The following is a 12660-nucleotide window of genomic DNA, read 5'->3' as shown; positions in this document are numbered from 1 at the left end:
CCACGGTCCTGTGAGCTGTTGCAGGAATAATAGAGGGAAAGCTGGGAACCGAGGTGAGAAACTACACAAAGAAAAGTTCACACAGAAAAGTTAATGGAAATTAATTTGGTGGTGGAACTATTAAGAAGAGCATGTTCTGAGTCTTCTCCCGTTACAATTAGGCTGTAAACTCACTGGAGCAGGACAGACCTCCTTATCCATGTTTCTGAATCCTGTGCAACAACCAGCCCGTGGTCTCAGCTTCTTCACAAGTCCTGAGGCAATGCAAATTATACCCACTGCCCTGCATTCTGTGCATTTTCACTTTGGTATCAAATGCTAACAGTGGATCTTCAGGAGAGTCATGCCCCTCCCCAGAACAAATGCTGATGGAAACCTTTGTGCATCATCAGGGAATTTACAGCTGCTGTACATTACAGGAAATCAAAAGGGAACACACCAATGACTCTGCAAGCTTGCCATACAGACAATGGGCTGCATCCTACTTTCTGCAAAGGTGCTTCCAGCCAGAACATGATTTTCTTGTCTACTTAATACCTAGTTCCCACATCAACCTCAGAGATAGCAATAGCCTTGTCTGAGGGAAACAAAATCAGGTATCTCCTGTAAGTAAACAATGCACAATTTCAAACATCTGCTTCCCGAACAAAGAAAGTTTAGCATGTAATTTACTAGCATGTAAATTTAGGCCTCTAAAGCTGGCTAGGAATGTATGATTGGCTCCAACCCAGCAATCCAGCCTGACTATCCCTGCCTGAACAGATGAGGTAGGGATGAGTAAACTCATTGCTGAAGGTAGCGATGTGGCCAAGCCATCGGAAGGTCTCCCAAGTTTCTACGAAGTGCTGTCTCACCACATTTGGCTTTAGAGGACTCTACTCAGCCCTACTTTTGTGCTAATCAACACAAGGAAGACTCTTCCAGGGGCTGGTTATTCTAAGCCCATTCATTCAAGAGCCCATTGGCATAAACTCAGAAGGAGCTGGCACAAGCCATCCTTAAGACCAGGCTGATAACAGCCTCCGGTTTGATCCAGGGCAGGGATGTCAGCCAAAACCTCAGCTGTCACACAGAGATTAAACATCACCAAAAAACCCCACAAAACAAAACCCACAGTGATGACATGTTCAGTTACAGCATCAATCTGGGTACAAGAGAAGGGAAAAAACCCCCAACCCAAACCAGAAACAAACAGAAAAAAACATCACTCTGGACAATTTTATCTGAAACTGTCCTGGACTTGAGTATGTTCTAAGAAGTCCTTACAGGGCTTCCATGCAGCATGGAAGGCAGCCAAGCAATTCATTTATCAATTGGCTCATGTGAGTGAACAGAATCTGTGGGGAATGTTGACCCAGTTTTTTCAGAAATCCCCCAAAAAAGGCTAGTGAAAAAAACCTAGATACCTACACAGTGAGAACAAAGCTGTAGTTTAGGGTCTGCTAAGCAAAGAGCAGGGATGATGTGTCCCTTGGTGTGGTCAGCAATGAGGTCCAGGCAGCGTGGCCTGGGGACCTTCACCCCACAAGGAAACCTGCTGCATCCAAAAGAGATTGTCTGAACAGGTGAGCTCTTCTCAGACATATCCAGTTCTTTCATGGCATCCTGATCTCATCCCTTGTCCTTTATCATGAGCTTCACCCACACTCCCTGCTCCTAACACACTTTATCCACAAATTTTCTATTTTCTTGCTGTGGGGTTTGCTCCCTAGCACAGTGAATTAATCGATTTACTGCTGTAAGACAAAGACAGAGCCACCAGTCATCACAAGGAAAGTATCCAAAAAGGTCCATCTCCCTGGAGTAGAGTATCACCCATTTACTGCCAGCAGAAAGCTTGGATCACATTGATAAAATACAGTAATAACAACGGTTTCACTCTTATTAGCTCAGACAGCTCAATGCCATCAAGCTGTGGCATGTAATGAGGTTCACTTCATTAACCACTGGCCATCACAGTGCATCCTTCCCCATCAGCCTTCCCTGATTAACCTTCCTACTCAAGACAGGCACACGTGTTGGAAACAAGCAGGCCCATTAAACCACCCTCACTTGAATACAAGTGTGATCTGGTGCCTTTTAGGATACTTGAAATGACTAACAGATGCGTTTCCTGGACAGCACAGTCTTCCTGCTACCTCTTGGTGTGTCCCTCCCACCCCTTACATCGTGTCTCACTACTACTAGAGAGAGATAATTTTTCTCTGTATCTCCTCTCATCTCTCAGCGGTCAAACATCATTTTTCCAACTCTCTATTTCTTCTTTTTTCCCCAAGACCCACACCTTTCCCTCCCCTGCACTATTTGTTCAGAAAATGATGACTAATCATTGGGCCAAGAGGACTCCATTGGCTGGCTGTGGCTCTGTGACACATTCTGATTTCCTACAACCCTCATTTACGGGACCCTGATGGTACAAGGAGCCTCAGCACTAGGCCAGAACCGTGCTCTGCACTGCACAAACGGGGCAAAGCATCAGTCCTGAGCCCCTGACAATGTGCCCAGAGGGACACACGCACAATAATGCAGTATCACACCAGGCTTGGTATTACCTTTAGGATTCTGATAGCTTTACAAAAAGAGGAAGTTTTCATTGTTAGTAAAGCAATTTAATTTATTTAGAAGCAGTCAATTATGTTTACTGGGCTATGAAAGAACAGGAAGCGTCTGGCATCCACAGAGATCCAGATTGATCTCTCTGTCTCTCTTTGACAAGCAGCCAGTTTTGAGACCTATCTCGCCAGGCATACTAACACATCCACTTGCTCTCTACCCCGAGCTGCTGGGGAGACAGAGCCTCGTTACATCCCAAGGGAAAAGGGGAAATCCCAATCATGTGAGTGGTATAAAACTGACCAGGAACAAAGATGGAAGAAAAAAGTTACGAAAAATTGCAAAGAGCAACCCAAACTGCTGCCCTTTCAGTGGTCCCATCTCCATGCTCACATACACTTTTGAAGCAAAGTAAGTGCCCAGACAAGAGCAGAATCACTGCACTATAAATTTACACAAAGGCAGATGAGATTAGAATCTGGCTATGCACTGTAAAGCTATCATAACTACAGAAATGAGAAGTGTATTATTAACTATCACTTTTTACTATGTAGAACTAGAACAAAGTTATTTGAAGCATAAAAATTCTGGCAAACGGGCTGCCATATTTAATAAATCACTGAATCAATTATTCACTGTGAAAATCAATTACATACTTTAAATGAGAATCTTATGAATAACCTCATGCCCTTTCATGCCATCTAAGAAAGTTATATGGGAATTAGTTGGCAAAAAAATGCTGCACTTATCTTTTATGTGCATTAAAAAGACCACACAAATACAGGGAATTTCTGCCAACAGAATAGTCCAGAACCCTTTTAAGAGAGTCAGGGCATTGCTGTGGATTTCCACTGCAGTAAAAAGCGAAGTATGACCCATTGGGTCACACTCATTGGGGCACCACCTATGATCAGGTATCTGGGGGCAATTCAGAAGCAATCCCATTGAGTCCATGCCATTTCACAAATGAGAAATCAGAATATGACCAGCCAACCCTATACAAACGCCTCAACAATGTGACCTGTATTAAGTACATACTTAAAGGAACAGAAAGTGTATCTTCACAGGTCAGGAAATATTGCCATGAATCTCCGTGAAGACACTTTAAAGTGAATATTGCATGGTCTTGCAGCAACTCCCCCTGCTCCTGCTTTTAAAGGTTTGCTGATACGTGACTGTATTCAGAAAAAGCTGAAGTCCCAGCACAGTCTGCTTCCTCCCACCTACAAAACCAAGGCACTCCAGGAGCCCAACAGTGCAAAGTACTTACTGAGCTGTAGAGATACCCCTCAGCGTTCATGGCAACGTACAGACCTGCCTTCACCCCTTGGATTGCCACCACACGAAGACCCACAGGAATTAGATTGAAAAGGGCTGTGGAAGGAAAAGAAAAGCAAATGTTATGGACACATCACCCTACATGGCCACAGCTGCTCCTGCCCCAGGGCAAGCCCACCCCACTCCTGCCTCTTCACAAGAGAGACTGCACTAGGTTTAAGCATCCTGCTTCTGGCTACAGGGAAGGACTGCAGCCATGAAGCTGATAGTGGAAAGAAATTTTTAAAAGTACTGAGTCTGGCTGCCTCCCAAATGCCTTAACACACCCATCAGTCTGTCTGATCACTGCCTTTGCAATGCCAAGGGCTCATCCGTGTTCCCAAGCAAGAGCTTCATGATGGCTTTCTGAGGGCCAGCTGAGCCACGGAAACTGCACATACACAGATTTTGCCTGTGGCAAACGCAACAACACAACTCAGTTTAGCTCACCCTGAAACACGTTTAAGCCTAGTCACACTTTCCTGCATTTGCCATATGCTAAAAGAGTACACAGACAGCAACCATGGCCAGAAGAATGCTAATTAACTTGACTTTGTGTTTGCCCATGTGATCCTGGGCTGTCAAGGGAATGAAGAAACTCAAGGATAGTGCTCCACTCTGGGATGTCAGTACTGCTCCCCATTCAGGATCAGCACTGGAGGGGACAGAAGAGGACAAGATCTTCCATTATTCAGTTTTACTGCAGTCTTATTGATTAAAGCATTGCAACTTCCTCTCAGTTAATTACTTTATTGCTTGATTCCCACACAGCAGACCCTGTATCTTATTGAAAGACTCTTCCCATGAGTATATACATTAATGTACTGTCACGCTTTTGCTACATTTCTAACAACATGGGCTCAAAGAGGAGACTGTCATCAGTACTGATAGACCAAGCACTGAAGCATTAGCATGGCTTTGTTTCTACTGAGCTTTACAGGACAAGAGTATTTAGATATTGCAGGATCCCTTGTGCTTCAGCTTGCAAAGAGCTAACTAGAACTCATCCCAGGAACCTGCAGGTATGGAAAGACGGACACAGGGTCAGGCAGAAATATAAGCACACAGTGGAAATACTTCAGCAAGGTCTCTTCCCACACAACAGCCCTGAAACATGAATAAACAATGCCACTTCGCTCAGGACATCTACCAGGTGTCTTGGCTGAGCAGGGCTGCCTTCAAAAGAGGATCCATAAATTCCAGTGAACATAAACATATAGTTTTTTCTTCACTTAATTCCCAAGGAAGACTGGATGACTCCCTTCAATGAACTGCCTAAAATGGAGACACCTCAAGTCTAGTGAAAAAAACCTTACTCTCATCTCAGCCCCTTCTTGTGTTTTTAAGAACCCTATTCAAAGAATGTGCTGAAGTTGTACAAAATCCAGTGCCTGTATGTGTATTTTTGGAGGAGAATGTCAATAGATAGCTATGGAAAATGCAATCCAGGCTGGGTATTGGTCAGTATAACTGGAGTCAAGGACTGCTACTCTGGTACGGTCCCTAGAAAAGACAAACACATCCCAGAGTAACTACTAAGCATTACAAATCTTGCCTATCCCTTTCTCCATATAATGAAGGTCTAAAACCTTCTCCAATTAAGAAGTCTATAAGCAATTCCCCTTCCCTATTTCTTCCTCCTACTGAAAAATGGAGCATATTACTGCTAATAATGAAACAAAATGGGCATCATCATTCATTTCCTACAGCCAATTTGTCTTGCATAGAAAACTTGTGACAGACCATTCAAAGCATTCATTAGGCAGCAAGGTGATAACACCTTGCATAGAGCAAGAATTAGTGGTTGAGAAGTTCCACTTGGAAGCACCCATGTGTTTCCAAACCTCTTTCCACCTCTACATGAAAAGGGATCAAGGGAACAATCCTACTGTGCTGTGCCACACTAGGAGGACCACTGCCAGTTCCCAAACTTCCTGGGACCCTGCTGCACCCACCATCATGGCAGAGCATCTCCTCCTCAAATGCAGGGGAGCAAGTGGGCAGGCAAGCATAAGGACACAAAGCTGACAGAGGTTACTGGCAGCCAAAAGAAGTTTTAGGAAGGAAGTATCTTCCTCAATTTAAAAAAACCAGCAGTTTGGGCCAATCAAGAGTTTGTAAATTCCCAGAGCTATGTCTGCACTCAGACCTAGAAATACCTCTGTAGAAGTTAATGCCCTTTAATATCATGCTTTCAAATAAGTATTTCATATTTAGAACAGATTTAAAAACTTACAGACTTTATTGTAAGAATGTAAAAAATGGGGGGAACCCCTCAATCAACCTCAAAAGCTAGTTGTCTCATTTTTTATCAGAAAAAAAAAATCTGATTCATTTGGAACAGCAGATTTGAAAACAGGAAAGACATCTAGCTGTGGTAGAATACAACTGGACACTGGGTGTGCTGATGTGAAAAAGAGAAAATTCTAAAAAATCTTTTAAAACTACTTCTCTACTGCAAATGACACATATTCTATGCCATCTGCAGCTTCATAGAAGAGACATGCTCTTCTACTTCATGGGAAAAAGAGAAAAAAACTTGAAGATGTTTAGTATTTGTGCCTCTTTTCTTCCTTTACATCTTACCATCTTCAACCAGTGGCATTTACACCTGACCCTACTACTCCACACTCCACTCCTAAATGCATGAATATATTGTCACTCTCATGTTATGGTAATTTATCAGCTAAATTCTGAATGCATGTTTCCCTATGGGTCTAAATTATCTACAGAAATGAAGAGTGAGGAAAGACCTGCCATATATAAGGTGTGGTCCATATGCACAGCAGCAAGATGAGCTAGTCATTTATAATAAGTGATTTGTTCTTGAGCAAGACATTTGTGTTGCATATGAATAACAAAGGAATAATGGAAGATGCAATAGGGTCAGAGCAGCCTCAGTGCATGAGGTGGTGAGGATTAAGATCCTGAGGGGAGTGAGGAAGGCTGCTGAGATGATCAAGAGACTCTGGTGCAACACGTAACGAAAGAAGAAACAGAGGGAACTGCATTTGCTTAACTCAAAGAAGGGAATGCCACAGACAGATTCTTCTCAGAGGAACACAATGAAAAGACACGAGGCACTAGACAAAAGCCTCAAATAGAAATGAGGACTGGATATGAAGAAAATTCTCTACAAAGAGAATAGTGCAGCACTGGAACCCGAGAGTTTATGAGAGGTTATGGAATAGCTCATTCCTAGAAAAGTTTGAAAAAAGTCGATGAGGCTCCATACAGCTGAAGATAACCCAAGGGGGATGCTGGAATGCAAGCCTCTTTAATATTTTGGTGTTTCTGGCTGGAAAGCCCCAAACAATACCTAGCTAGAAAGCACCAAACAGTATCCTAGATATGCTGGGCTGTTTCCACCTGGTCAGTCCAGGTCACCTATCCTTTCTGTACTGTCCATTTGCCAAAGCTTTTCAGATGTTCGGCAGGATTATGTGGGCAGACAAGGCATTACCCTGCTCAGCCCAGGGGAGAGCAGTAACAATGCAAGCACTGACAGCAGCACTGAGCCATGAAAGGCCATTTGAGATCACTGGAGCTGGAAGGAAAGATACTGCCCCAAGTTGGGGGTCACACATCACAGGAGGAACACAAACAGGGGCCTCATACACCATGAAAATGCACTCCAGTAGGACGAAAACTTCACATATCCCAGTTCCAGTAGCCAGAGAATGTGCCCCCTTGCTTACATTGAAATGGCATGTCTCTAACGGCATGGCAGAAGGAACAGATGTCCCAAGTGCTGGCTCCTGGGAAGCTGGCTGGATGCCCATTCAAATGCCATTAGAACTTGGCTTTTTCTGGGTTTTTTTTTTCTTTAAGTGAGAGGAGGTGGAAAATAAATGCCACCAGCTTCAAGAACACACAAAAAATGGGCAACAGATAATTAATTTAAAAATTGCTTAAATATTAGCAGTTCCTCTTGTATAAATAACTGGGTTTTTATTAGAACTTCTAATTGCATCAGATGTATCTGAGGGACATGGCGTGTCTCATTTTAAACGTTTATTTTGCCAGAGTAAACCAACCTAATGTATTCCATGAAAATTATGCATCCTTTCACAATGTTAATTTGAATAATCAGTGTGGGGGTACAGAACACAAAACAATGTATGGAACACGGTGTTCACCAGCTGTTTAACTGCGCCAAGATGACTTCTGCATGGAGATTAGGTGGTCATCTAGGGTGGGAAGGATCCTCCTCTGGCTCTCAAGAGTGCCCCTTCCTGCTCTGGATGCAAGTTAACCAACCCCTCTTCAGGGGTTCATCTAGTCGATGAGTTTTGCTCTTGCACACACTTCTGACTGGCTGGTCAGGAACCTTCTGGAGAAGCACTTCAAAACAGAAAAGCAAATCTCTAAGCTGTTTACTTGGACAAGTAACTTTTGACTTTCTTTTGGTACTTCCAGAGTGAAAAATGTGATTTCGTTTTGAAGCTGTAACTGGAAGCTTCACATATTCTGAAATGTTCATTCAAACTCAAGATTTATGGACGAGACCATGTAGTAAAAAGTTATATAAAGTTGAATAAAGCACTGTCCTAATTTCATTTTCAGGAGCCAAGTATTATCAGGTTGGATTCTTTCCCTCTTTTGAAATCCCCTGAGATCAGAAGATGGGGAATTCTTTGGCTTCAATCTTCTCTCAAAAACTTGCCTAAACTTTCCAGCATAGTCCCTGACTTTGAGCCAGTGGCTTGGCACACTTCAATGAGATGCCTCCTCTCCCACCAAGCTGCTGAGGCAGGGCTGCCATCTCACCAGATAAATTTATACTCTAGAAGTCTACTTCAGCCCATCTATTTCCAGTTAAGAAGACTGGATGGAAGCAGCTCTCAGGTGCTCAGCACCTGACCAAACTCATCTCTGACATTTCTGGAGTGATGTATAAATCACAGCTCTTTGGGCAACTGGGGCCCAACCTCAGCCATGGGAACTCAGGAAGTTCCCCTGCAACCACTGAGAGTGCAGCAGCTTCCCTCATCTCCTGTCAGTCTGAAATATTGCAGAACTGCTCCTACATTTCTCTGCTGTTTACCTAAATTTATCCCTGCTCCCATTTAAGCCCATTACTTTGTTGTTCAGTCCTCTGTGATAGATGAGGGCAATGAATCCCTGTCATCTCTAGCATATCTTCCCATGTTTTTGACAAATAGGGCTCCAGTGGGATTTTCTGCACCTTAAGAACACCCCAGGTCTTCTTCCTTTATGAAAAAGCAGCTAATACAGCCCACTGAACTCACCCCATGTGTTGGTGTCTGTCAGAGAGTATCTCAAGGCCAGACTCTTCTTGAATGAGACCTCCCGAGTCTCTGAGCGTAGAAGTGTGTGTGTGCAAGTCCACAGATTCTCCTGCTCCACACATAAATCAGAAATTGTCTTATTGCAATTTGCAGTATTTAATTTGTTCAGTATAAGTGTATGTAAAAGGACTAAAACCTGACATTTACATTTGATACAGGCCACATTTCTGGATGCAGCCTCTTGGGTCATTCCACGAGGGCTTTGCCAGCTACCTGCAATTTCAGTCACCATCTTCCCACAGCTCCTCTCTGCTGTGTGGACCCCCAGCCCTGAGCTGCCTGAAGCAGGGCAGCCCCAGAACACACCATGCTCCTGCTACAGCACCCTGCAGCTTCCTGGGGATGTGGCAAACACCAGGGATGTGGGGCTACAGCCACCCTGCACCCCTGTCCAAGTGCACCTTCACAGGACAGTGTCAATGTGCTACATGTGCTGCACCCCTACAGATACCCCTCACCTGCAGCCCAGGCCCTGCTTTCCTGGAGAAATGCCACATTCAATCCAGCTAGGAACTTCTTTGAATTACACCAAAATTTGTCTGCAAATCAAGCAGGCTCCTCTTTTCACAAAGTACATGAAGTTCGCTTCCATCAACCCTACCACACAGATGAACTTCTGTTCACCTCTAATAATGTCTGGGAAGCCAAATTCCAAGCTGGCCAGGTTAAATACCCCTCTAACAGTAGTACAGGGAACTGCAAACCAACATAGATAAGAAAAATCAAGACTTGAGTCCTACTCTGCAATTTGTGGCAGCAAGGATCTGAGCTTAACTGCCCACTCAGGGATAGCACTCTGATGCCTATGGAATGCAGAGATGCTGCAGAAAATATTCTACACCTTTTATAACCTTTTGAAGAGCTTTGGCATTGACAAAATGACTTCCTCTTCAAAAGGAAGATTGACAACTGCTTTGTATGCATTTAAACCAGTATGGCTCCTGCACATGGCCATGGTTTTTAAACTGTGTGGCTCTGCTGCCCTTTGTTGTCCAGCCTAAACCCAAACCCTCTGAACATGGTTTTAGAAGATGACCTCCTTTGACAAGGTCATTTGATACCCTCAGCCTTTACACCAGCCTCAAAGCACGAGACTTCAGTGAACAGCTGCTTTTCTCCAGCCTAGAAATTCCTGATGCTTGCTGAATTTTTGAGGCTAAAATAGTGAAAACGATTTTCTCCTCTTCTCCTTGGAGAGAGAATTCCCCGTATCCTTTACCCACGTGGCATGTGTATAAATATAATCTCCTTTCTCTTCTGGCAGCAATTCAAATCATGGGTTTTATTCTCCACCCCACCCAGATGGCAGTTACAGAATCGGGGCAGGAGGGAAGAAGATCGGAGAGGAAACATATGAAATTATACTGGCAAGATTTAAAGGGGACGGATAGATAGAAAAAAAAAATGTGCAGAAAACAGCTGTCTTCCTCCTAATTTGATCTTTTCAAAAATGAAGCTGCACAAGTGAGACCCACTAGGTGATGCATTTGATTGTAATTGGGTTGCAAAACAGGCTAATTTTTCTTACTGTAGTCACTGTTTTCGTCCTTGGTCCCATCAATTGTACCATCTGGGTGCATCTGCAGGAAGTATTCCTGCTGGCTGAATAACCTTGTCACAATTCCTTTCAGCTGGGGTTCTGCAAAATAAAAATAATAATTATTACCAGATATACTGAGTAGCACAAGACCCAATTTGCTTGTCCCCCATTAAGCCCTGAGTAAATGTAAAAGTGCTTGGCAGGTAAGACCGCTTTCAGTGATTCCTTTCAAGCATGGTTGTAAAATATTCATGTAAAATACACAGACATACAGGAAAATATAATTGAGATCAGATGAGCAGATAAAATTAAATGCATACTTGGTGCAGTAGAAACAGATTATGGAACATCAAGTCTCTAAAAGTTACCTACCAAATAGAAGTATTTAGACAGTTAATGTATTTAGAATATGCCACTTGTTCAGAAGAGTATTTGCTAGCACTCTTGCAAAGAACATTCCCATTGTTTCTTACTCTGCTTGTGAAGCCAACCACCTTGCTTTTTGTATGGTTGAGTCACTATCACGCAGTGCCAGTTTTATGCCAATGAAAAGCGACTTAAATCACTGGTATTACAGTGGTGTAAACCCAGAGCAACTGAGTGCCAAAATCAGGGCTGCATGTGAGCCCACTCTGTAGGACTTGGGGAGAAAAATTCAGAAAGGAAGAAGGCATTTCCAAACCTGACCTCTGAAGCATTTATGGGCACCTCAGACTACCTCTGTTTTAAAATCCTGCACGTTTCCCCCCATCCCCCTCCTAAAACATGTATCACACAATCTGGCAGATTACAATCTTTATCACCAACAGGGACCTTTCCCAGCCCCTGTGTGTCATGAGCCAGCCATGTCCTGGCTTGGTCTTCCCTATTGTCTCTACAACATTTTGTACCTTCCTGCTGAAGGGTAAAAGGAAAACATGAAAAAAAGCACAACCAATTTGAACTTCACATGGCAGGTGTGCAGCTTTACCACCTGTCTGCTTGTCACCCTACCAATCCAACACAAACTAAGTCATCAAAAACAAATTCAATTGTAATCACGCAAGTTAAAATCTGTCACAGGCACTGCTGCTGGAACGCAAGCGAGCTGACTGCATGTGAGCAGATACACTCACTGGATGGAGGAGATCCTCCTCGTGTGACAGGAGGCTGTGGTTTTATGTGACCACCCACCAAAAGTAAATAAATAAGACCCAATTATTGCTGGCTCAATGGCCAGGAAGAATCCAGCGCAGCATACCAAAATCTCGTCAGGCTCCTGCCTTTCATGCCTCTAGTGAGGCTGTTTAATAAGCCATGGTCGTTACATAACCGTGGTCACGTTGTGTGTTAATGTTCCCATCCGGAGCCCCGCTCTCGCTGCATCACTGCACGAGTCCCCTTTGGGGAACCCTCACCCTGCTCTCCTGCACTGACAGCAGCAGCAGCAGGGATCTCAGATGCAGACAGGCTGCAGGAACAAAGCATTTCAGTTTTAGCAATCCCTACACTAGCCAGGGGAGAGTCAGGTACTTTCTCACAGCTACAAAAGCCATTGAATAAATCACATCAGATGGTTTCTGTGCTGCCTTAAAAAAGATGTGATTTCAGTGCAGTGAGTGCTGTAGGCTGCAGTCAGGCTTTCTCCCAGCAAGACTCAATGCTAGGACAGTAAATAAGTACTGGGCATCTACCAAGAGCTAGTGTTGGTCAAGCCAATATATGTCAAAATGACACCTAGCAAAACACTTAGCTCATTCTTCTTACTTCAATGAATTACCTATTTTGTTGAATGCAGAAGCTTGATTTAACTTGCTTTTCATTAGAAAAGCACATCAAAGCTAGAGGAAATGAAAATCTGCATTCTCAGGAACCTGCATTCTCACGTGCCTGCACCACCCTCCTCAAGTCTGTCCCCTTCCTCCCTTTTATCTAATACCACAATAGTAAAGGCACTAA

At 43.6% G+C, this 12660-nt stretch overlaps 1 protein-coding gene across 3 annotated transcripts in view; it reads right to left on the bottom strand.

The window, feature by feature from the left end:
- FGF12 (fibroblast growth factor 12) overlaps window positions 1-12660 on the bottom strand; it is a 222727-nt gene that overhangs the window by 70899 nt on the left and 139168 nt on the right. For all 3 annotated transcript variants that reach the window (XM_058843906.1, XM_058843903.1, XM_058843905.1), the window contains 2 exons: window positions 10711-10821; window positions 3824-3927 (listed from right to left, as the gene is read on the bottom strand). In XM_058843906.1, coding sequence (XP_058699889.1) covers window positions 3824-3927; window positions 10711-10821 — 215 coding nt within the window. The remainder of the gene's footprint in view (window positions 1-3823; window positions 3928-10710; window positions 10822-12660) is intronic.

The sequence above is a fragment of the Poecile atricapillus genome, chromosome 8 (genome assembly GCF_030490865.1).
Source record: "Poecile atricapillus isolate bPoeAtr1 chromosome 8, bPoeAtr1.hap1, whole genome shotgun sequence".
In the NCBI taxonomy this organism is placed as follows: domain Eukaryota; kingdom Metazoa; phylum Chordata; class Aves; order Passeriformes; family Paridae; genus Poecile; species Poecile atricapillus.
Note: the sequence above shows the minus strand (reverse complement) of the source record. Positions and strands in the feature narration are given on the sequence as shown.